The following is a 24,962-nucleotide window of genomic DNA, read 5'->3' as shown; positions in this document are numbered from 1 at the left end:
ATAAGTTTATCGCCGTCGGTATCGCTGCTTGGGCTCCGCGCTGCGTCGTTGGAAGTGCGTAAAACACGGCGCTCCATTTCCGCACCTACGGCGCGCGTCAGTTCATAAACTGAGCGCGCGCTCGCTCAACTCAACCAGACCGTTCATTATCTTCCTGAACAGCACACACCACACGTCCAAAATACGTACATTTAACTCCCCCCCCCCCTCTATTTCACGACTTGAAAAAAAATCTCCCTGGCTTTCTCTCTCTGCCTCTCATGGCCTTCTTCTCCCGCGCTCCATATTAAACCAACTTATCGGCCCTAATCAGAGTAAAGGCCCCGCATGGCCTAAGGTTTCAGGCACAAAACAGGGCGGCATTGAGGCTCTCTCGCTCTCGTGTGCGCGCAGCTGGTTATGATTATGGCTGGACGCCACAGCCCCTCTCGCTCGCTCTGCCCGTCCAACGTCCCCAACCGCATTACCAGCCGCCCCCCCTCCTCCCACCCTTATTCCAAATAAACCCCCCCCCCGCCACAACTCTTCTCCGCACCGCCAGGCATAACCCCTGGATCATGCAGACTCCAACCACCGCAAACGCCCGAAAAACGACCCCCCACTGCCTACGAGCCCCCTTCACAACCACCACCACCACGGCCGCCGCCCCCCCACCCGTCCCCCCGTAGTCCACCGCCCCCAAATAAAAGGCTGTGTTGAGCGAGACGTAACGAGCAGGCCCTGTTTATAGCTCATTATAATGGCTCTGCCGCTGCCAGAGCGAACAGGGAGCCTTTCTTCTTGGGGCAGGATCCCAATGAAAGGCCGCATTCAGGAGCAAATGCGTGATAATTATCCGTGATGTGTACTGTATTAGGCTCTTATCACGAGAGAAAGATGTTTGTCTGTTTGGGACGCTCACCGACCGCAGCTTTCCTTTCCGAAGCGACCGGGACATCCGTCACCAGATTCATTTTCCACAGAAAGGGAAAGAAGAGATAGAAAATAACTTTTTTTTCCGACGAGCCACTCCGCTCCATTTCGTGCCGCCGCGAGCCGGGATGATGGACCCGAGTCGCTGGGTTTGGTGGACGTCAGTATTCGCCGTTGTTTTGTTTTAGTTTCAACGTTCGCCCCCCCCCCCAAGCCTCGTAACCTTATCCCAAAAATCACTTTGCTGTGTCGCTTTCAATGCACCCGAACGATGCCTCCAAGCCGTTCCTCGCCACCATCCAGGTCTCGGAGGTCATAGTCATCGTCTTGATTATCAGCCGTGAAGTCCTCCCCAAGCAGTTGCCATCTGTCGCCATCTCTTCCAAATGCCATCAATAAAAAAAAAGCTTTTGCCCTCGCCTAAAACATATTTTTTTTGGCCGAGTAAAGTTCGAAACTTCAAATCGGGAGAAAACCGGAGGACATCCATCAGGCACTCACTAACGGACAATCAATTCACGACTGGCTTCCTTTATTTATCAGGGTCGTATCTCACAAAACAAAAATCCATCTTTTGCAATGGAGACCTGGTCACCCATAGCTGCACAGCGCAGTAATGAACTTGGCACAATTACATTTTGTTGGCAATTCTCAAGCTTGGGATTTTGGCAAAGTCATTGGCACACAATGGTTTGCTCTCTCAAGATTCTCTGCAGCGCAGCAGTAAAGTGGCAGGAGAAGAACGCGACTGTGATCGGGGGGGGTCACGTGGGTGCCGACGTTCAATGCAGGAAAAACTCGCTAGAAAAATGTGACGAAGCCAAACACTCATTAATGGAAACGGCCAAACATCCCGATGTGGCAGACCCCCCCCTCCCCCCGCGGAAAGTCTCTCGAGACTAAGTGAGGCTGCTTTCCTGGATAAACAAAGGGCATTATCATTATTATTCACAAACAACTCCAGCACATAAGTGACCCCCCCCACCACACTGTGCTGTTACAATCTGGCTCCATGGTGAGCGCACTTGGCTGCTAAGACCGCCCCCCCCCCCATAGAGGCTCGGCGACGGCCGCACCGGGCGGTGCACCAACCGCGCCGGGCCGGAGCGATGCGCGCCACGACAGACAGATTCCTCCCCGGGCAACAAAGGCAGCGCTGTTAGCGCTGTGAGCGAGCGCGCCGTGCGGAGGAATCTGCCGCGGAGGAAAGGGAAGAGCGGGGTTGGTGGGTGGGGGGTTGAGTGGCGTCCGGCAAAACGTGGTATCTACATCTGCTTCTATCATTACTGCCCCGAGATGGCTTGGAGAAACAGCAGGCCCAAAAGTGAAGAGGGTGGGACCGGGGCTGGAGATTGCATTAGGGCAAGGTTTTTTTATATTACTACTATTATTTTGTAACAGACTTCCAGCTGAAGCAAAAAGACAGAAGCCTCCATCTCAATCCGGCAGACATGCAGACGATGACCCACGATGACCTGAGCGAACCCCGGGCTCGAATATTCCGTCAGCCTTTTTTGTTTTCCCTGCCACCCTCCCCCCACCGCGGGCAAACTTTTGCGGCTTACGGAAAGAAAAAAAATGTCAGCGGTTTACGATCGTGTTTTAGTATTTTACGGTACGGCATCGCGTAATTAAAAACACTAGTCTGTGACGACCATCCGGGCTAACCAACGCGAAGTTCTGGAATGTTATCCACAAAACAAGCGGTCGTTTTCGGAGAAAAAGCACTCGTTTTCAGTCTGCGAATCGCAGCGCGTTTAACGGATCATCTGCGGGCCCGCGGGTCCGCGCCCTGCGCCACACGTCAGCACGGGTCGAGGCCACACCTATCAGGTGTCGGAGTGAGGGCGGTTTCCACGTTCGCAAAGCCTCCATACGAGTTAATAACGGGACGAAATCCGTACAGCGGCGACGTCAACCACCTCTGACCCTCTGTGACCACAGCCCTTAATGCGACGTCAACTAAAAACCCTTGCAGGACCAGGCCTGCGCACCACCACGAGGGCTTAAAATCAGCTGGGGCAGTCCGGATCGGTGACCCAGAAACCATTTCTGCACCCAGAACACCACATTGGGTATGCCTCTTAGCTACGGGGTGTGGATACTGGTCACATGCTACCTACACCAGAGTTGATGAGCAAGAAATGAATCGCTGCCTTCCACTCGCTCAGAAACGTCAATTAATCCCTCATGCACGACGGGGTGAGAGTGCGTCGAGATGTGCCGTGCGGTATCTCCACCAATGTGTAATTAGAGGGACGACGTAATTATTTTCTTTACAGTAAAGTGAACCGTTAATTGAAGGCAATTATTAAATCTGGGACTCGGGCCATATCTGTCGAGGCCAAAGACCCGTTGCCCTGCGATGGGATTTTACCCAGGACACGTTTATATATAGACGACGTAGCGCGCAGCGTATATCCACCAAAAAAAACATCGACTTGCATCGTCGACATTTATTATTAATAGCGAAATAACATGGGGATTAAAAGTATGCTGGGAAAGAAACATAGGACTGAGTCCAATTAAGTAGAACATTGGTTACAACTTACGGAACTTTAAGGTTCTCCTCCAATCGCCACCGCACCCCCCCAAACCCGCTCCCCCCCCTTCTTGCTCCGCGTCATTTGAATTCGCTTGTACATTTGCCAATTAATAATTGTAACCGTTTCAAAACAGAAACCAAACGTTTAGGAAAATTGGCACTTGAACGTGAATTTTCTTAAGGCCGACTTCTTGCCAAGGCGCGCAGCTGAGACGGGAATATTTCTTTTTCTGCGACACTCGCGGGCTTTTCCGTGACCTGACGGAGTCGAGAGGCCGGCGAGATTCGCCGCGAGGGCCGGGGGGTGATTAAATTAGGGCGCACGTGCGGGGAAATTGCGAGAGCACAACCAGCGCACGTGCCGTGCAAACATCCCTCTCTCAGAAACGATAACTGCAGTCAGGTTTTTGTTGTTGTTGTTGCTGCTGCATTACTTCACTCGTTTACCCAGGAAGAGGTTCAACGAGTCTCAAGACTCATTTTCGGGATCCTGTCAAGTTCAACGCTGCATGCGGGCGGGGGATGTCTCTTCGTGTTATCCCATTTGAATGATATGAAGATCATTTCGTAAAGGTTTTTGGGTTAGATCGCGTGAGTATGTCTCGTAACCCTCCACCACCCAGTAAGGTTTGTCACGTAAACACAACGAACAATTAGCTGCTACTTTAGCCCACCAGTGTGTTGGAGAGTCTTTAGTACAAGATACGAGTTTTTATTTTATTTTGTGTCCCATGCCAAATCTTACTCTGATTTAATTTGTTTGTAACGTACTAAAGATTAATGGGCAAAGTTACCAGGTACGTATCTGATTAATTACTCGTGTGGTAAATGCTACATTGGACAGATGGGACGCAACATTAGCGCAAGACTAAAAGAACAAAAGATAAATAATAAATACTCACAAAACTGTCGGCAGTTGCATAACATGCTTGCCAACAAGGACATTCAATTGATTTTGAAGTGTTGTGCAAAACGAATTATTACTGGCCGAGACTAATTCGATAATCCATTGAAATTGATAGAAATACAAATAACTTTAACCACTGACAGCTACAGGCTTGTGCAGCCTGGAAGCGTATTAACAAGTAATACACCTTACAATTGTATTGCGTGTGAAGCCAACGCATGATAATTAACTGTAATTAACAATCTGTTGTTATATAATTACAATAACCCCCCCTGCCCCCCCCCCCCGCAGCTGATTGGCTCAGTGATGACGTCATCTTAAGACTGGGACCAGGTGGATTGCTTCAATATTCTGGCAAATCGCCCGACGATGCCGACTGATGTAATCACCAGCGAACCGTCGTGCTCAATATTGTAAATGTTGTGGATTTACTCTCCAACACACCGGTGGCCTGAAGTAGTACACTACACTATACACTGCACTATACACTGCACTATACACTACACTACACAAGTAATTAATTTGCACGTTTTGATTCCGTGACAAACCTTACTGGCTGTTTCGGGTGGTGCAGGGTTACGACACATTAACACTTACACGATCTAACCCAAAAACCTTTATGAAAAATGTTGGTCGCGAAAGCCTGCGTGCTAAACTACAGATAATTCGTTTTAGGAATGTTTTCGTAAATACAAGTTGCGTTGTATATTTTTGTTTTAGCTACAGGAGGAAACTGGGGTGGAGGGGGGGAAATCATATAAACTCCAGAGAAAAAGGCACCCGGGTCAGGAATAGAACCCAGGTTCCTTCTTTCTCGAAGGCACAAGGTATTACCCCACTGCGCAAATCTGCTGGCCAACGACGTCGATGATTAAAGTAAAAAAAAATGTATCCGAATGTTCGAGCGGTAGGAGCAAAAGAGTAGCAACCGCAACAAGCAACCTGGCCAAGGTGCCGGGGGACAAGCGCCTCGCTGAGAAACTCCGGTAGAAGTCTCGCGCAGTCGTGGCCTTTTATCAGGGGACTGCTGTGGCTTGTCATTGGTAATCTGAGCGCCTTTCACGTTGATGGCACGCCACGCACACTCCTCATTAAACCTGACAAGCCACCACCACCGTCGCCAGAGAAGCCACTCTCTTTCGGCACAAGCTACATCCCCGGCAAGGAGTTAACAACCCCCTTTGACTGAGAAATTTCCGACACAGATTGAAGCCGGCTTCAGTCTTGCCTTCATGCATTCTGTGCATGCGGTCCACGCGTGTGTTGGGGGGAAATAAATAAATAAATACAGACTCACAAAAGGCGCCGACAAAAAAACTTTTTTTTGCGACGAATTTAAATTCGCCCGTAAAGCGCCACAATTATCGGCCGCTCGGATTGTGGAGGAAACCGAGGATGCGGGGAGGGGGTATATAAAGGAAGGGAAACCAAGACTGGATTACTGAGATTTGTAAAAAAAAAAACGTGGAGGGATGGCAGCTCGCAGGTACGCGGCGCTGGAGTGAACTGCACGGCCGATTAGGTTTAGCGACGCAGACGTGCAAGCCCGAGCGTCAATGCCACCCCATCATCTGCTCCCCACACGAGAGATGGCACCCCCCCACCGCGCGCCGCCGCCCGCCTGCCCGTCCCAGCAACAGGCAATCTTGCACCGCGCAGGCCTCAACAACAATATCCCAAGCGCCACGCCGCTCAGGGTTAGTTTGGACATTCGCGGACAAAGAAAATACTTGCGCACGTGTGCGCGCGAGCGCGTTTCTGTTGCTGCAACAACGTTACGAGAGAAGCCCGGAAAGACGGAAATTAAGTTTTGTTATCAGTTTGATCTACGGGCGTAATTAATGAGAAGCCCGCGGCGGGGGGGGGGGGTTGCAAGTCACTCGCGGGGTTAATTGTGGCATTCAAAACAAAAGGCGAATCCGGCTGCGGTCCCCGTGGCTCCCCCCACGATCGCATCTCCACGTCCGCAGCGCAAAGTGTAGAAATGGCGTCCCTTTGCGAAAACAGTCGCGACATTCCCCCGGCCTGGGCTTTTCTACCCGAATAAAAAAAAGTGCCCAGCAGCGAGGGCTGGGTCACAGGACGGCTTCACAAAGGACGAGTCTGTGCGTCGCAGTCGGATTGCCAGTCAGGAAGTTCAGCAGCTGGAGCTTCTGACAGCTGGGACTCTGATAACCCCCCCTCTCCACTCCCCGACAAAGAGCAGTGCTTGCTTTTTTAGGTTACCAAACTTTGTATTCATGAAATGATTTCCACGGCCCATGTTTTGGCTTAACCCAGGCTAGCCGTGCATGCATACCATTCTTTCTGCACCACATGTTAACCAGTTTTGGATTTACCTGTGTGTATCCACTTTATATACATGTTGGAAATACAGCTCAGCTGGTAGGATACTTGTGGCGGACAGGACACGAGTTCAAATCCTGACCAGGGGTCAATGTGGCTTCATCAGCACCATCACGATCTATCATCAGCATTCATTAAATCGAAAAAAGAAGTGACATTTGCTTGAGGCTGTGCCACTTGGTGGCGAGTTGCCCCGAGGCCGGCGAGGAATTCCCACCGCCGACTCCGTCCCACGGAGAGAGAGGAGCAGTGGGGTCATCGCTCACTTGGGCAGGGAGCAGGCGCCGTCTTCCACACCCAGTGGAGGACGCACAAATACTTCATGCAAATTTCTGAAACAAAATCTGCTCCAGGATTAGAAACCTAATTCAATGATTCTGTAGCTCAAGAGCTGGGAGGGTGAGGGGGGAAGAATTCAACAGCCAAAGATGCGCACATGCCAGAAATTCTTTGCATGTCAAAATGACTTCGCCAATCTTGCGCACATTGTGTACATTTTAAGTGTCACAATCTCAGCTCTTGAGAGCTGGTGGCTATCACAAGGCCTACATACAGGATGTGAGCAAGAGAGGTGGTGGCATCCTAGCATATAGCATGCTCGGATTCCCGATAAGTTTTTTCTGATTAAATTAAAATCATCCCTTTGCAAATATATTATCCACGGCAGACCTGGGCGTCTCTACCGCAATTACAATTGCAGCATCAGTAGTCGGATGAAATCACAAACGGCATTGTTTACTGTAATTATTTACAAATAACACATTTACAATTGTAGTGTTCAATTACATTTGTGGAAACTGTGGGGCAGAGCGTGCCAGGAAAAGGTTAACAGTCTCGCGGAACGTGGAGGAGGAGAGGAACAGCGCCGTCACCGCGTCACCCGTGAAGCTTCCTCCGAGACCTCGCCGTGATTCCGCCGCCGGTGACAGCCCTGGCGCGGTCGGCTGCAGCTATCGGCTAATGAGCGCGCGGGAGCAGCACTCATCTCCCGACACGCGCGAGCACACGAGCGCGCGAGCGCACGCACGCCCCAGCAAGTTGTGAGCGCTAACGACGGCACAACCTTACACGGCCGGATGCCACTCAACGCACCGCTCCATCGGCGCCCACCCAACCCACCCAAACACCCCCCCCCACCACCGCCACCGCCGCCGCCGCCTTGCGCTCTCCCCCACCACCAGCTCCAACCCCACACCCCAGCTCGTCCCCCCCAACTCCCCTGCGTGATGTGATGCACCTCCCCTTTCTCAAGGCTCTCCTCCCCCCTCCACGTGTCGCCCATTTGCTGCCTTCCTGAAGTAAAACGCAAAAGGTCTCCCCCCCCCCCCCGTCTATTGCTCGGCGCGAGCGAGCTGCTCGTTTGGCGCGCGGGCGCGTGCCAAAATTATTTGAGTTCGTGACGCGCTCGTTAAATCTTGTGCGTGGGAATCGCTTGTTTACGAACATTTTTTTGCGTGGGCGGAGAGGCGAGGCACACGAGCGGGACGTGCGCCTTGGAGATGGAACGATGGGGGATCGGATGGTGTCGTCGCAGGAATCTGGACGAACTGTTTGCATCGCAGGATGGTGAGGGACGGCGGTGGCTTGAGATGACGAGCAGAGGGAGAGGTCACGGCTCAGGAGGAGGATTGTAAAGCAACGGATGTCAGATTCTGGCATAGCAGCAGGAGTGGTACATGGTGGGGCAAGGGGGAAGAGGAGTAAGAACAGAGATATATTCCAAATGAGACAGTAAAATCGAGAGAAATCGATCATTTCTAATTGTAATTATGGGATTGTCACCTGCCTACAGTGTGATACTCACTGCCGATTGCTTTCAGTCACTGGTTTTGTTTTCAATGTCACACACATTATTTTAAGGTTGCAGTAATTCTGTGCCCCGCTTAAAATGTCCCCAGCCCCTGCGCTCACCCCAGCTCTCCTTTGAGAGAAGCATTGCCTCCACCGGCTCTTGTCGTCGATTATAAACCCACAGGGGAAAAAATAAGATATTTTTCACGTCTTTTTCTCTCACAGATCCTAAGAGAGAGTAGTCACTGGAGCAAGCAGTATTACACAACAACATCACAGCGCAGAGTAACACATGAATGCATAAATATTTCTGGGCACCTCCATTAGCGCTCATTATTTGCGTCGCGTTAATCGCGGCGCCGTATCTCCGAGTGAGCACCAACTAACTGCCTCGAGCCGAGCTAATTACCACGCTCGCGAGCGCCGCCGCCTTTAAGCCACTTCCCCCCCCCCCCTTCACGTAATCCCGCCAGCGACTGGGGCGAGCGCCCGTCGTGTTCAACGTCCAATAGCCCCACGCACCGTCCCCCCCACGCACCATCCCCCCCACGCACCATCCCCCCCACGCACCATCCCCCCCTCGCCCCCCACTAACGCCGGTTAAGCCTCAATGCGCGGGGGGGGGGGCAACAAGAGAGAACCCCGTTGCCGACAGGCCCGTTGGGGCCTTCGACCATTCGTATTTAAGGTTGACCGTGACGTCGGTGAGAATTATGATGATGTTGCCGACAAACTGTGTCGATGGATATCAAATGGACCGTGCAGCAATTGACTGGAGTCTGCACTCCTTCAACAGAGGAACAGTTTCACTATTTGTTTAACCCGGTAAGGTCCACTGAGCTAGAAAGCTCTTTTTCAGAAGTGTCCTGGCCACAAATGATAGTTTCAACAAAGTGGCTTATCATGTGGGAATTTATAGCAGCCGGAAAACTCTTAAAACGCGTTTTTTAATGTGGAGGGAAAAACTGGAGGACCCAGAGAAAAATCCCAAAAATGCACATGACCACGGGGAGAGATATGCAAACTCAAAATATACAGCAGCAGGCGTCAGGTTTGGCATCAAACCCACGACTTCCTGTATACCAAGCGAGGGAGTTAACATCTCACCACCACGGCACGATGTTGCCAATGAACTGTGTAGCTGTATATCAAACAGCTGTCGTCTGCACTCTCTCAACAGAGGAAGAGCCAAACCACACAAAACTCTCTCTTCTCCTGAAGCCCTCTCGTCATGGCTGGCAGACCGACACTGCCGTCGAGCCCCTGAACACATCGCTGCTGCTGCTGCTGCTGCCGCCATCATGCTCAAGAATACAAATTTCACAAATGTTTTTGAAGCGTCACCAATTTTTAAACGCGTCTCCAAACTATGAGTCGAACGAAATCTACTGCTTTATTGCCATTTGCCTTGTAATGTGAGCACAGGATAATAAAATGTATATTTTTTTCTATTGATCTGTTAAAAAAAAAGTTGTATCTGTGCCGGTCATCGTTAATTAAAACCATCAGTGAAGGCCTGGGAGAATGCCCAGTGAGGTCACACATTCCCTTTGCACAGGAGACCTGGGGAGGGCAGATGCAAGTAAGCTGCGAACAACTGCGGCACTTTTAAACGGTCCAAATATGAAAACAAACAGCAAGCGTCAAAATATTGGGCCCATTTCATCTCTGTTGATATAATGATTGCGTAACTTTTGTTTCTCCCGTAATATTTTGTTAACCCACGCTTGCATTGTTCAACCGCAGATCGCCCTTGCGAGGGAGGGGCTCTCTCTTGTCTCAATGGACCCTCGCCTGCTCGTAAATAAACTTCAGTGCGTAAATTACGATCCGGCATTCCTGGTCATGTAACACATACACGCACACACGCTCGCAAGATTGAAGATGCTTGGAGAACAGCGCACTTTCCTTCCTGTCCCTGACGCCACCCCCCTTTCCCCCTCCTCCCATAGCCCCAACCAAAACCCCATCGATACCAAAACATTCATCGTGCAAGATTCACGGGGCATCTGTCAAAACCCAACAAGTGGCTTCCGACAGGGCTAATCGGGAAGATTACATTTTGCGAGCGAATGTCCCGGAGAAGCAGAGAACCAAACCGCGACCATTGTCCGGGCGCGCTCCAGCTCGTTTTGCTTCTGAGACCTCAGACGCGACAACAATAGGGGGGGGGGGCGGGGGGGGGGGTTTAATGTCTCCCGTCGCGGCGCGCGTCCTTGCGTGGACCGCATCGTTGTCGCCGCGTCCTGCCGAGGGCGATCGCCGCGCGCCCGCGACTGCTCATTCCCGCCGTCGCCACCGCGGGAGAGAACAATGGAGGGGGTCTCATCTCTGCCCGCACTCATCCACACGGTTACAGTTCCTCCGCCTCCTCCGCCTCGTGCACGGCCGCGGCTCTCGGAGAACCGGTCGTGGTCACGTTACGAGCAGACGTACGTGCGTGCGTGCCGACGCGGCCATCTCACTTCTGTCTGGCGCCAGCGCACGCGCACGCTTGCCGGACTGAGCCCACAGAGGAGGAGTGCGGAGCGCGAACGGACGTCTGACGGACGTCTGACGGATGTTGAGAACTGACGAGGCAGTGGTCCTCCTCAATAGTCGTCCACTCAGCCCGACGGGGGTGCCTCGTCAAAAGTCACGTCACAGGTCATCCAGAGCTACCGCAGCCAAATGAGAACATGTGTCATAGGCGCTGCAACGATGAGCCGCCGATCCGTGGATTCAAATGAATTATTATTAATTATTATTATGCTCCAGGTACACGTGTCAATTTTCACATGCAGAAATGCCATTATTGTAGGTTTCTGCAAAGCATATGCTAATTAAGCCGATGGAGAAAATTAATCAGCACAAATGAGGCAGAACAAATGTGAAACACTCCAAAGGGGATGGAGAAGAGATTTAAATGACTAAAGTGAATAATCTTGACCCTGAATCCTGACAATACAAAAAAAGATTAAAACCCCTTTATTCAATCCAGTGCTGCATGATGGCCTCCGCCCCAAGGATCTCTCAGTCATGGGGTCAAAGGTTCTTTGTCCCATACTTGGCCACCCTAGTCAGTGTGGGTCGGTGACAGTGGTGGGGGGGGAGGCGGAGCGGGGGGTTTAACCAGCCTCGGTTCAGACATCTCATTTTTACGACGCGTCAATGTTCGATATAAAAACATGTTACTGAATTCAGCAGATCTCATCGCATTCCTGCAATGTCCCAAGATTCAGCTGGGCCAACTCTGAAACAGCATCAGACCAATGTATTTTTTTATTATATAAAGTCAGTTTTGGCTGGTTGAGGGGGGTGAATAGCAGAGGGGGGGGGCAGCTGGGAGAAAGCACGTAAGCAACCAAGCATACATCACGTCCAAGACAATTACAGCGCACGGGGCCCCGCAATGCCAAACACATGTCCCCGCCGCTGCCGCGTAAGGGAGCGTTGTCCACAAATCACTTCGGTGTTCTCGCAGAGGAGCCCGGCGCAGGAAGGGGCCCCGCTCGGCATGCCTCGTTTAGCGGACATCTCTCCCACGCCGCCGCCGCCGCCACCGCCGTGTACGACCGCTCGTCACGGACGGCGGTCGCCGCACGCTGCACGTTCACATGCGCCGCTTTCCGCGGCCGTCTGGAATGCTCTTTCTTCCGATGTTAGGAAGCCACTGGAGGTATGCACTTTGAAATCTGGATTGAGAACTAAATTCTTTACAGAACTGCATTACGTTTCAGGTTGGCGTCCTTCCCCCGTGCACCTCCGATTCGCACGGTTGGCTACGTACGGTGTGCGAAAGTTCAACATGCGTACGTGCGTACGTGCAACGCGGAGAGGGAGCGCCGTGCGGCTCGGGGACGAGTTACGATTCAAGTGCAGGACATAGATTTCGTTTTCGTCATTGTCCGCTCCGTGCAATCAATTACCGTCTGGCTGCGTCGGGAAGGTTCTCCCGCGACTGTTGACTGCCGGACTTGAGTGACGACTGACGGGCTGTAATGGGCTCGCGTTTTGTTGAATTTTTTTTATTATCATCTGCCTTTCCCCCCCCCCGTTCTTATTCAATCCGATAGCCGAAACCGGTAGCGAACTGTATAAAGTGCGCATACTTTAGATCAACTGTAAATGACCGATTATTAACGTGCGCAATTAGGCGACAGTACGTTATGCGATTGTGATAGTGATCACTGCATGCGCACAATGTTACCAACCGGCAGGGAAGAAAAAACAGCGGCGTATCTCGTCCTTGGCGCAGAGTGCCAACGCACGAACTCTAAAGGCAAGAAATGTGCGTTTAAATTATTTAGATTATTTGGCTGCTATACATTTCTACTCGATAAGCTACTTCGTTTAGCTGTCATTTGTGGCCAAGTCGCTTCTGAACAAAAAGCTAACAGCTCAGATCGGCTTTAAGGCTGAGTCAACCTATGGGAGTCTCAGGACCAGTTCAGATAATCGTCACTGGCGTTGGCCGTGAGCGGAAATCGAACTCGGGTCGCCGGGTTCACAGCGTAGTGCAGGAACCGCTGCTACACTACCGCGCGCACACGCTGCCAAGTGATCGTCGCACTCCAGAGAGTCAACAACAAGAGCAGGAAGGCTGCGACCACAAAGTTTGCATCATCGGCGTCGACAATTACTGACTAACCCGAGCAGGACATCGGGTGCGTAGACCTGGCCTGGGTTTGTGACGCGGACCATTTTTGTTGTTGCATAATTCCGAGCACAGGCGGTATTACACAAGTGGCTGCGTGCAACATTCGATGTCGAGTAAAACATTTAAAGATAACAAGAAAACACGATTCATAAAACGCGGTCGCAATTCACAAATTGGACGTAATCGTTTCGATCGAGACCTGCCATGAAATCTTTGTTTTACCATCATCATCATCTTCAGGCATGATCAATCCAACAATGGATGAAGGCCATCCCCCAACCTCTCACGATCCTGCCATGTAACAATGCACCCAGTACCCTGCGCAAACACGAGCCGATTTTTAGATTTAGAAATCATCTCAAATCTCAACTCTTGAGACGGCGCCGGTCATCGCAACGGGGAGTCTTCACTGCCACAAACCCCACCCCCCATCCCCGATAGCTGCCTGAGAGATGCTGGCAGACAGGAGCGGTTGTGTTGTGTCTCGTGGTGGCACCGCGGGCAGGAATGTAGCGGCAGGCCGACAAAACTCCCGCGCCACCCCCCCGGAAACATCCCACCTTTCACAAAACCCAACGTTTACCCTCCCCGGCCGCTCCTCACAGCGGCGGTCCATGATAGGGCACCCATCCTGCACGGCATAGTGCCACGGGAGTCTGCCTATCGTGTAATCTCAAAGCCCCGACTTTATTTTTTTTCACTTAAACTGGAATCTAACGAGACTGTTTCGTCAAAAAGAAAACGCGTTCGGTGTCTCTTGTGATCGTGCGTTGCCGATCGCTCGATACCTACGCTCGTGCCCTGTGGCATTCTGGGAGCTGGGTCGAGAACTCTTTCCAGAACGCCGATGTCACCGTGCTCTGCTACTCCCCCTCACCCCTCATCACCCCCCACCACCCCTACCAACGCAACGAGCCACGGCTGCGCGACGTTCCCTTCTACTGAACGGTTTTACATTGGTCACACCAAGGGTAATAAGTGCATACTTAAAAAAAGTCACGTAACGTTTTGAATCGCGGCTGATAAAACCCACCTGCCATGCAATTATCCCCACGCGCCGCTGCTTCAACTTCACTGAAATCCGGGTCTAAATGCATAATGGGCCAAAGGCGTCAGTGGCCAAGACAGACTAATACCCACGCAGGCCGCGGTGGCGGCTGCGAATGCAGACGCGCGCATTCCCCCGGCGAACGCTCGCTCCGCAGCAATCCCGGGCACGTTCCTCCTCGTCAACACATCGCCGCCGCCGCCACCACCACCGCCCCCCCTCTACCCTCTCAATCGGTCGCCGGTGAACGCGCCCCCCCCCCCCGCCATGCATAATAGCAGCCTCAGGAGGGAGCAGCTCTCGATTTCACGACACGCACAGGGGCGTGTGCTGCTCACACACGGCAGCAAATGACGACTCCCATCATGCCTTACATGCATGTCATGTCACCGCCACGTTGTATGCGCCAATGCTCTCAGCCGTTGTCCAATTCCTGTGGGTATTGTTGAACCTATTTTGCTACGAACAATTTACTATTTTTTATTTTAATAGGCAAGGCCCACTACGGAGCTATATAGCTGTTTTTCAGAAGCGACCAGGCCACAAATGGTCGCTCAACAAAGTGGCTTATCCCGTGGACATTTATAGCAGCCAAATACTCAATACGCATGTTTCTAGCCGGCACAAAATTAGCTGCTCTGGTAAGTTTTATGATCATCGTTTATAGAAAGGGTTGAGGGGATTACAATCCTCATCGTTTCGCCGCATGCCAGCGCCACATTTAGCATTGTTGGCATTGTCAGCTCGGAGCCAAAGGTCAGCATTCTCTCCGGCCAAGTCGGAGAAGACACAACAACACGTGTTCCGCTGCACTTTCACGGAGGTATTAACATTTACAATCCCATGTCAGTGCACTGCTGGATGAAGGCCTCTGCCCGCAGAATCGGTCATGGGACTGCGTTGACGACATTTCACCGCGTGGCTCAGTGCGGGTTTAAGCTCTTTTCAGATACCGCTCGCTACTCGTGCGTGCCAGCCCCGTAGCTCGCAACACTGCCCATTGGCGGCAACGCGAATATATATTGGGGCACGTCGGTGGCGCCGATGGCTTCTGCACCGCACTTGGAATCAGACGACGCGAGGTCTAACGATGCAACGTGTGCACAAAAAGGCAAATGACGCACGCTGCGAAAAACCCGTCAACCGATTGCATTTACGGAAATTAATCTTTTTTCCCCCCTTGGCAAACTATCATTTTCCAACTTGGTTAACCGTTACGTTAAAAAAAATATTATACGTAAATTTCCATTTTGACTTTGAAAGCGATTAAACATATTGACAAGGGGTTCGACTATGCTAGGCCTCAATTACAGGGCCCGGGCTGGAGGTTTTTTGGGTTTGTGAGCAGAGCCACTACTCCGCGCATCCAAACTTCAGCCATGTTCATAACTTTTACGTTAATTTTCTGAAATTACTGTTAAGGTTGTTTTCATTTATAAGGGTCGCACTCATTACACACAAAGTGCTCGCCAGAAATGAACCACAACACCTCGGTGATCTCGTCAAGGAGCATAAACCATCATCACGTGAACTCCGGTCATCCTCACAGCAGCGGCTTTTGGCTGGCCATCGAACAAAGATGGTCACCGCATCTCGCGCGCTTTCACATGTGCTTCTGCGGCCATCTGGAATGCTCTTCCTTCTGCTATTACGAAGCCACTTGTGCTATGCACGTTTAAATCTAGATTGAAAACTCATTTCTACAGAACTGCTTTTTGTGATTAGTGTGTTGTCCTTCCCTCGCACCTCCGATAAGCACTGGTCGGCTATGTCCGGTGCGAAAGAAGTTCAACACACATACATACAAATGCAGTGAGGTGGCATCGTCACAAACTCTCAGCCATACTGGGCCCTCTTTACAAGGCCTGACTGTGACTGCCCAGTGCTCTGGTTTGCAAACAGCAGTGGGGGGAGGGGGGGACCACATCATCTCCACGGCTCCAATTTTGGGCGCACGAACGAGCCAAACTGTCCGCACTGTAGGACGTTCGGCATCGCCGGTTCACCGTGAAGCGAATAACAAAACATATATCGGCCGGCCCCGGGGCTCGCAGTGTAGCGAGGGCGAGTCCTCAGATAACAGCGGAGTCCTGCTTCCACGCAAACCACGTCGGGCTCTGGCATCCCCCCTGCCGCCCCCCCCCACCCCCGTGGGGGCACAATCGCTCGCCAGAAATTTTAAACAAACTTTTTTTTCCCTCCCCTCTGCTGCTTAAACGCAGCGCGGACATTACACAGATCCCTTCCTGTGAGCAGCCCCCCTCCACCCCCCCACTTCCCTCGGGAGTGGGAGCGAGCGAGCAAGCGAGCATGCACGGGCAATGTCGTACTCAAGTCGACCGACTGCCAGCCTGGGGTCATCGTGCATTTCGATTTTCTCTTTTCGCATCCCCCCTCCCCGGCCAAATCCCCCACCATAGCCGTGCTTCTCCTGAAAAGCAGCGATAGCCTCACAAATATAACGCAGCGCTCACGTCATTATTACAGCCTTATAATAGAAAACATTTTACAAACCGGATAGTGGATCTGCCCAGTCGTAGGCCCAACGTTTTCAGCTAGTCCCCCCCACATGCGCCTGGCAACTTCACGACCGCAGCAACTTTTGAAGAAAGCCGATTTTGTGAGTAGTTTTTTTTTATTTCGACCGCGTGACCAATGGTGCCATTAATTCGCGGGCGCCCACCGAGGTCAGTGAGCGAAACGCTTCAATGGAGACAGCAGGTTCCAACACGGGGAAATTAAGGGGGACAGCAGCCGAGCAAGCAACGGCCGCTCACACCACCCCCCCCCCCCTTGTGCCGAGCGGTCACGGCACGAGGCGGTCATTCACGTTGTGACGAGCGGCGTTTGTTACGGGTGAGGCGGCCCATCGCCAACCACTTAGCGAAAGAGGTGTTTTCACGAGCCGTCGCGAGTGACGTCGGGAGCGGGAGACGAGGCGAGATTTACGTCGCGTTGTTTGGAACCCACCATTCCTGTCGGGGACTGAGCGTGAAACGCATTCGTGAAGACGTGGGGGGGGGGGGGTTGGTTTTTTTCATTCCGAAGTCGAACAAGAATTTTTACTGCGAGATTTTTAAACGACGCTCTGTTTTAGTTCCGCGAGAGCCCCAGTAAAAGATCGACCATATAAAGCGGCGTAAAGCAAGAGCCTCCTTCTTTACAACACCAACAATTTAGCCAAAAACATCTCTCACGCCAGCCGCAGCGGCGTTGCTGAGAACTATAACTAAAATAAAGTCACGAAAAAACTCAAAAACGTAAACAAAAAAGGTGTGGGAGGGGGGCAAGTAAAGAGAGAGTTAAGAAGTAACCTCCTTCCACAATGGGTGGCTAATTTAAAATCTTACATCATCCGCCAACCTCGCAAAATCTCTCCACTGCCTTTGTTTACCCAACCCAAAGGGGGGCGGAGGGGGTGTCAGAGGGGGATTGAGGAGATGCGTGGCAGAGAGGGGAGCGTGTCCAACGTGGATATCACACAAAGACAAAGATCCCCCGTATAGTCTGAACAGACTGTAGGGGCAAGTGCTGTTAGCGGAGCACCTATGAAGGCCGGCACGGCACACGAGGGGGTGGGTGGCCAGCACCACGCCCGGCCGCCTTTGTCTCCCCCAGTGGCGATGTTGACACAATGCACCAGGTACTCATTTGAAGCCAAGTCGACCTAGGAGAGGCTCAGGACCGGTTCAGATAATCCTCACTGGTGCTGGCCGTGAGCGGGAATCGAACCCGGCTCGCCACGTTCGTAGCGCAGCGTAGCGCTGACCGCTACACGACACACACAGAGACCGCACTTGCACTGTTGAGCCAACCGGGGCAGAGTCGATGATGGCCGAAACACCTTTTCCCCCCGCGTGTTTTGAGAAAGCTAAACCTTTTGCATGCGGTAAAGTTTTAGCGTCGCTTTAAACCGCAGCTCATCCCGGTTCACGATTTACAAATACCGCAACTCGCGATTATTGATACAAATTGATCGACACCCCCCTTCATCCAATCCACTGTTCCCCGCAAAGTGCCCGTGAGTCAGGCCAGTTGCTTGACCATACTTCCCGTGTTGGTGAAGTATGGTCAGTGAGGGTTGCAGGAGAAGCCCCCGGGACCGGATGAGGTACGGGTCACCACCAACGTAATCTGCGGCCGTAAATCCAAACTCAGGTCGCTAGGTTCATCGCGTCGTGCGATAACCACCGTGCCACCACTTCCACCCTTTGGCATACAATCCCTGCCAGGACCTCCTCTGCGCTTTTGAAATACTTAAAAAGTACCATACTTTGAATGTGATTAACGCGTGGCCTGCACGAGCTATGCGGCTCTTGAGTAAGAATGCGCGTGTGCGTAAGGGCGCGCGTGGGTGTTATAAAAGCAGTGCGAGATGGCTGCGTCGCCACCCTCGCTCTGCCCCCGGCCAGGGTATCCTCCTCCTGGTTCCGTTCCCACCGCATCTCGAATCTCCCTCCCTTGTCGACGCAACGCTCTCACCCGATTACAAAAGGGGTTACTAACAATTAGCAAGATAATGGGGCCTTGCCTACTGCTGCTGCCTGCCACAGCGAGGCACGGATGCTCGATCAACTCTGTTTTCATCCGCCCACTCCTCAAACTTTCATTTTCCAGCGAGTGTTATTGTTAAAACTCTGCACTCCTCACAAATCTTCGATTAATTCAAGGTCTCCCGATAAATCTAGCGCCAAGTCGGCCAACTGCCAAAGGTCCCATCAGCTGACAGCCATGGCAGCGGCGGCTTTGTTTTAACACCGACGACGCGCATTACGAGAGATTCGCGCTGGGGTGCAGAACGCACGCCGGCGAGCGCCGCCCCGTTAATAGTTCACGCGGCTTTCGGACGGTCAATCCGAGGACTCGATCCGAGGAGCCGCTCCGTCTCCGCTGGGCTGTCTGGACGGTAACCAGGCCGCGCTTGCGTTTCCAGCTTCCTGTGGCACACAACATCCACAGGGCTTTCCGTCCGAAGGCGACGCTTAGCAGAGTTCGCACACTCGGTGACCTCCAGTTATATATACGGCTTTGCGGATATCACGAAACGGTCATTTGTAAAAAAAGTAATAAATTACACGTGCATATACACGTATGATTTGTATTTTATAGAAAACTACTTTGAATGCTACTCTGCTGCGTCGCAAATGCGCTATTATCGGAGTCATTTCAAACAAGGGGAGGAAGTGAAATGCCATTAAGGAAATCCACCGGGCAAGCAGAGGGGATGTCACATCAGGAAGAGCGGCCCCTGAAGATGACACCACAGAATATACTTGTAGAGTCTCTGAACTCTTAGACAATGCTGCTTCATGTGCCGTAAAGAGTTGACCGATGCACGTCCGTCGCCCGATATGTTTAAGGCATTTTAGCACTCGCAGCTTAAGCCGAATTAAGAGACAAATTAACACCTTTGCGACATGCGAGCTCTCTTTGTGGAGTGGTCGGTGCTCTTGGTGGGCCCATAAGAATTCACAAATTCTGAAAGACTCCTCTTATCACAGGCAGCGGCTCGGCTTCTCAGTGGTACTCGGTACATCAGTGATGTGAAACACGGCTGTTACTAACTTGCTTATTTATACCACTTAGCCATGGGTCCTCTTTTCAGCCATTTCTGAGCTGCTAGACAGAGGCCTTAGCATTGTCGAGGCTTCACCATCACAATGTCAAAAAACATTAAACGTAGATGAAGCAGTTCATAACGTTGAAATCAAAAAAATATTACAATTGTGCAAAGACCCTGAAAAACAAACGCCGCACTCCTCACCGTGCCGGCATTCTAATTGGCGCGCATCGGCAGGGTGGCACCGTGGATGTTGACGGCACCGTTTCTGCACCAACTGGAACGTCGTCCCTGGGTGAAATGGGTGTCCAGATATTTTTTCTCTCCTCCTCCTCCTTCTTCATATGGTTCTCAGTTTCTCCCCCCCCCACGCCCTTTAAGCTCAAAAGCTCAAGAAATCCGCGCGACACTGAGCGTCATTGTGGGGCTAATCGCGCCACGGACATGTGGCGAGGGCGGGGTCACACGGCCAACACTGGGTGGCACCAAGTGCAATTGCCATAACGGCACGGTCGACATCGGCGTCACCGTTCAAAGCGGTCACGAAATAAGGGAAGGCCCAAATGAGTGCTCGGTGCGGTGTACACGCATCGTCCGCTTGGGAGAAAGGCGGCCGGGGCGTGGTGCTGACCTTGTATGGCGCGCGTCAGCATTCATAGGTGCTCGCAAACAGCAGATCCCCCCCCTCCCCCCCATAAGTCTACGAGGGAGGATCTTTGTTTTTCTGTGTCGACAAAGCAAAATAGAAAATACCTTCTGTGTGTATTTTAGTTCTTTCTTTGCCGTCGACATCCAACTCATCTGGGCAAAAGCATCCCCCTCAAAGTCTCCCACTCTGCACGATCTCCTGCAAGCTCCTGTCGAGCGCCACTCGACATTTCCTCGTCTCACCGTCTCGTTTTCTGCCCACCTCTCTCTCTCTCCATCCCTCCAATGGCCTCTCCATTCCTTTGTTAATTTTTCCCCCATCTGTCATCCGGTGTCCGAGCGTGATGTCCCTGCCCAGTTCGATGTAAGTTTTTTTGCAAATCAAACGTTTTCATTATCAAATCTTCATCTCGTAACTTTGCAACGCCTCATTACAAGCCAATCTCCCTTTCCCATTGCTCTATGGCGAACTTGTAGCTTTCTTGGGGTTTAAGGGGCCAGGTTTGTGTTCTGGAGATGAGTGTTTTTTCTAAACTCTCGCCAATCCTCTCTGCGAAATGTCCCACCATGCAGAGATGTGACCTCATGGGGTCGAGTTGACCTTGCGATATCGCGCTGCGGCATCGCAAATGTGGGACCGTCCAGCATTACTCGGCATCACACTGCAGGGCAGGCAGAGACGGACTCCAGGAGACCTGTTCCTTCCTAGAACTCCACAGGAGTCTCTAAACTAGGGGCTAATAATGCTGCCCTTTAGGATGACGTTTTACCGCAAGGCAAGCAAGATGGGGCGAGATGTCCCTTTGCAGGGCCCAGGACTGCAAATGTTTCACCACACAGTCTTTTTTTTGCACCAGCCCCATGTGCCACCACTAAGCACTCTGGCTACAGCAAGCACTTTGGCTCACGACAGCTGTTGGGACAAAGGCCTGTCTGCGAACACCTATTAAAAGCCTGAAATGGCAAAACTCGTGGGCGATGTGGTTAATGCCACATTCGCCCGACCGCGTGTTCACGTGTCGAACCACGTGCAATGTTAAGCCGAGTTAACCAGGTTCGGATGACAATTTCCACTGATGCTATGCATGATTGGAAATTTAATGCAGGTGGCCGGGATTGAACCGCAGTTCAAGGCCCAGGGTAACCATCACTTCCCCTCGTACATGCACAAGTAACAGTAAAGGGCAAGTGGCGATGGCAAGCACCGATGAAGGGCGACGCGGCACATGAGCGGGTGAATGGCCAACACCAGGCTGAGCTGAGTTGGGAGGCCCAAGACCGGTTCAGATAATCGCCGCCGATGCTGGTCGCGAGTGAGAATCAAACTCGGGTTGCCGGATTCGTAGTGCAGTTCACGTTAACCACTGCACCAGCGCTCTCCATTTGACCGAGAAACGCACCCACACCCACCCACGCACACACACGTGTGCAGAGAATATTTCTCTCAAAAGTGTTCCCAGTGCATGCTAAGGGCGTACTAAGGCTTGTGGAAACTGCGAGCCGTAATTAAAGCGAGCGTGCGGGGTGGGGGAGGCAGAAGAGAGGGTGAGAAATACGAAATAATTTAATGTAATGCTGGAAAAGCTCCAAAGAGTGAAACTTTACACACAGAAGACACTTGAAACACAGAGTGGTCGGTACAGATTGGCATGCCTCGTGGGCGCATTGGGATAACGACAAGCGTGCTCAAAAACGCCGCGGTGCGTTTCGGCACAGTGCCGCTACAAGCAGTCACATCACGCACGTGGGACTTTTTTTTCCCTAAATTATTCACGGGAATTTGTTGCTGTTGTAAAGTAAAAAAATTTCAAGGCAAAGGTGCAGCCCTGCAATTGCCTGTCCGCAGCCTTTGCTGACGGAAGGGCCCTCTCCACGAGAAGGCAGATCTCCACAGGGACCACGCGCTAAGAGGGAGACTTGGCCTCTTCTTCCACGCCGGCCAGACGATTTGCAAGAGGGTAGCGTAGTACGATCGACTGAGATGTAACCATCTATACTGTATGCTCGGTTAACGGGGTCGGAGAGGATTTTGAGAGAAAGTGCTCCATGGTTTAAAACTGCCGCGCCGCTAACAGAAGGAATTTGAACTGGCGACCTCTGGATTGTGAGCATTACACAACGGCGGCATGGTTCTGATGAAACTGAATTCCACACGTTTACTAAGAGCACGAACATTTCCTACAATTGTGGAAGTTGTTGAATCGCTACTAATTGCCGTGGTGGCGAGATGTTAACTCCCTGGAATGATATGCAGGAGGTCGTGGGTTCGATCCTGACCCTGACACCTATTGTATATTTAGAGTTGTGCGTTCTCCCCGTGGGTCAAGAATTTTTTTTCCTCCAGGTCCTCCGGTTTTTCCCTCCATTTGAAAAAAAAAAAACGTGTTAAGAGTATTTGGCTGGTATACATTTCCACATGATAAGCCACTTCCGTTGAGCTATCATTTGTGGCCAGATCGCTTCTGAAAAAGAGCTAAACAGCCCAATGGGGCCTTACCTGGTAAAATTGTTTAGTTTTTAGTTTGTGTATTCACCGTATGCACCGCGATAACACGGGCTGAGGCAAAAGACTGTCCACGCTGATTTACGCTGCGAAGATAAATATTTACGCTGCGAATCTAAATATTTTTTTACTTGACGCCGATTAATGGGTTAGCATCCGTACACGTTCAACAATGAAGCCGATAATTATCGTGGATCGTCACGCGTTCACTTGCGCAGATAATAAAAAGCACAGCAGCAACACCGTGTCACTGCCGTTCGCCACAGAGAACGCACAGACACATCAGATTTACGACTTGCGCGATTCACTTACCTATTTCATCATCATCATCACACACAAATCGTCGCCGTATTGTGCAACCGTCGTTCGGGGGCAGCGAGCAGCTGAGCGCAAAGCGGTGGCAACCTTCAGGGCATCGTTAAGCGATTGGCGAAGTACGGTGGTAGGTGGCTGATGATTCTCATTTGATAGGGCAAGCATTGGCGCACAACACGCGCGTGTTTAATCTATGTCACCCTTGATGTGATACCTGGGGGGGGGGTTGAATTTTCTTGAGTCTTACAATTCGTTTAAATTCCACGAAACCATTGAGATTTAATTATCGGAAAAAATTGTGCAATGGAAATAACTCTTAGGGGGTGACAATGTCAACAGGAGAAACTCGTAAACCGCCGGTTGCGGGAGGGGGAGCGGGCAGGGGGGGAACAAACGGACATCGCAGCCGCAATGTGCCGTCACGGCGGACTGTGACGATGGGACTGACACTTTAACCATGGCATCACCTCGTATCTGGAAGAGGATGGGGGGGGGGCAAAAGCGAACGCAATCTCACCTCGCGGGGCGATAACGCGCGTGGCTTTTGTGCCGCCTCCCACAACAGCAAACAAAGCGCCCTACCTTTCGTTTTTTTTGTGCAAACTACTGTACCTCTAGGGCGGGACAGCCGTGCGGGCGTTTGGCTGCTCTTTGTTTTATCAAGTCGGGGAGAGGGCTCAAGGTGCAGCGGTCGATGGCTGTTGCTCAATTTTGCGACCCCCCCCCGGGACTCCAAGGGAGCAATAAAGTGCAGGGGGGGGGCCGACCCGTGGGGTTGACGTTTCGCGACTCGGCGCAAGTCTGTCACCAGGGGGTGTTCTAAGCCACGCCGCCGCCGCATCACGCCGGCCTCGCGTGGACCGTTCCAAAGCGGCGGAGGTGCGAGGGTGCGTGCGGAGGCCGTGGTGGAATGTGCCACTGCGTACGCGTGGGGAGGTAGTCAAGGGATGGTGGGGGGGGGGCAGAGGTAGGATGGAGGGGGTGGCCAACACGCGCGTTTACAACCGAACTAAAATGGAATTTGAACCGCGTCTGTTACAAAGTCCAGGAGAGGTTGAGGGTGAGGTAGGAGGGGGGGGAGGGAACAGGGCCGGCTGCGAGATTATCTTCGCTTTCGAAGTTCGTGACCGCGCCGGTCATACGCAACACATTCATATGCGCGAACATAATTTTTGCGCTCAGTTTGTTGTCCTTCGCCCGCGCCTCCGATGACTACGCTCGGGCTACGTACGGTGGTGCGAAAAGAAGCTCAACGTACAAACATACGCACATGTTGGGCGTGGCCCGAGACGGGAGAGCAAAGTGGAACGAGAAACTCAAGGAGAGGGACGACGCGTTCAAGGAGGAGGGAGGGGAAACGAGTGCTCACGATGAGGTAGGCCGGCGAAGGGGAGCGCGAGTCGTCCCCGGCTTTGCGGCCGGGTAGAGGAGCTTGCATGTCGAAGAGCGGCCACTTGAGAGGCAGATACTGTGGGGAAACGGCGACAAAAACAACGGCCACAAATGAGCACAGCGCTTTCATCATGTGATGCAGCAGATGTGTGTAGGTTGAACTTCTTTCGTACCGTACGTAGCAAACCGCGCTAATCAGACGTGCGTTTGGCGAACAGACAAGGGAACCATTTTGCGCCGTTTAGGACTATCAAGTCTGAATGATCGAGAGAAAAAAATAAATACATCGAAAGAGACAATGCAGGCCGGAACACCGCGAGTTTCAAACAACACGAAGAAACGTGGGCGCAAAGCAC

General features: G+C 51.9%; 1 protein-coding gene across 8 annotated transcripts in view; it reads right to left on the bottom strand.

Moving 5' to 3' along the window:
• Positions 1–24,962, bottom strand: part of LOC144732039 (transcription factor 7-like 2) — a 167,852-nt gene that overhangs the window by 91,074 nt on the left and 51,816 nt on the right. For all 8 annotated transcript variants that reach the window (XM_078613243.1, XM_078613241.1, XM_078613239.1 and 5 more), the window contains exon 4: positions 24,584–24,682. In XM_078613243.1, coding sequence (XP_078469369.1) covers positions 24,584–24,682 — 99 coding nt within the window. The remainder of the gene's footprint in view (positions 1–24,583; positions 24,683–24,962) is intronic.

Source organism: Lampetra planeri, chromosome 41 (genome assembly GCF_965212315.1).
Source record: "Lampetra planeri chromosome 41, kcLamPlan1.2.h2, whole genome shotgun sequence".
In the NCBI taxonomy this organism is placed as follows: Eukaryota; Metazoa; Chordata; class Hyperoartia; order Petromyzontiformes; family Petromyzontidae; genus Lampetra; species Lampetra planeri.
The sequence above is the reverse complement of the archived record's forward strand: the minus strand, read 5'-3'. Positions and strand labels throughout refer to the sequence as shown.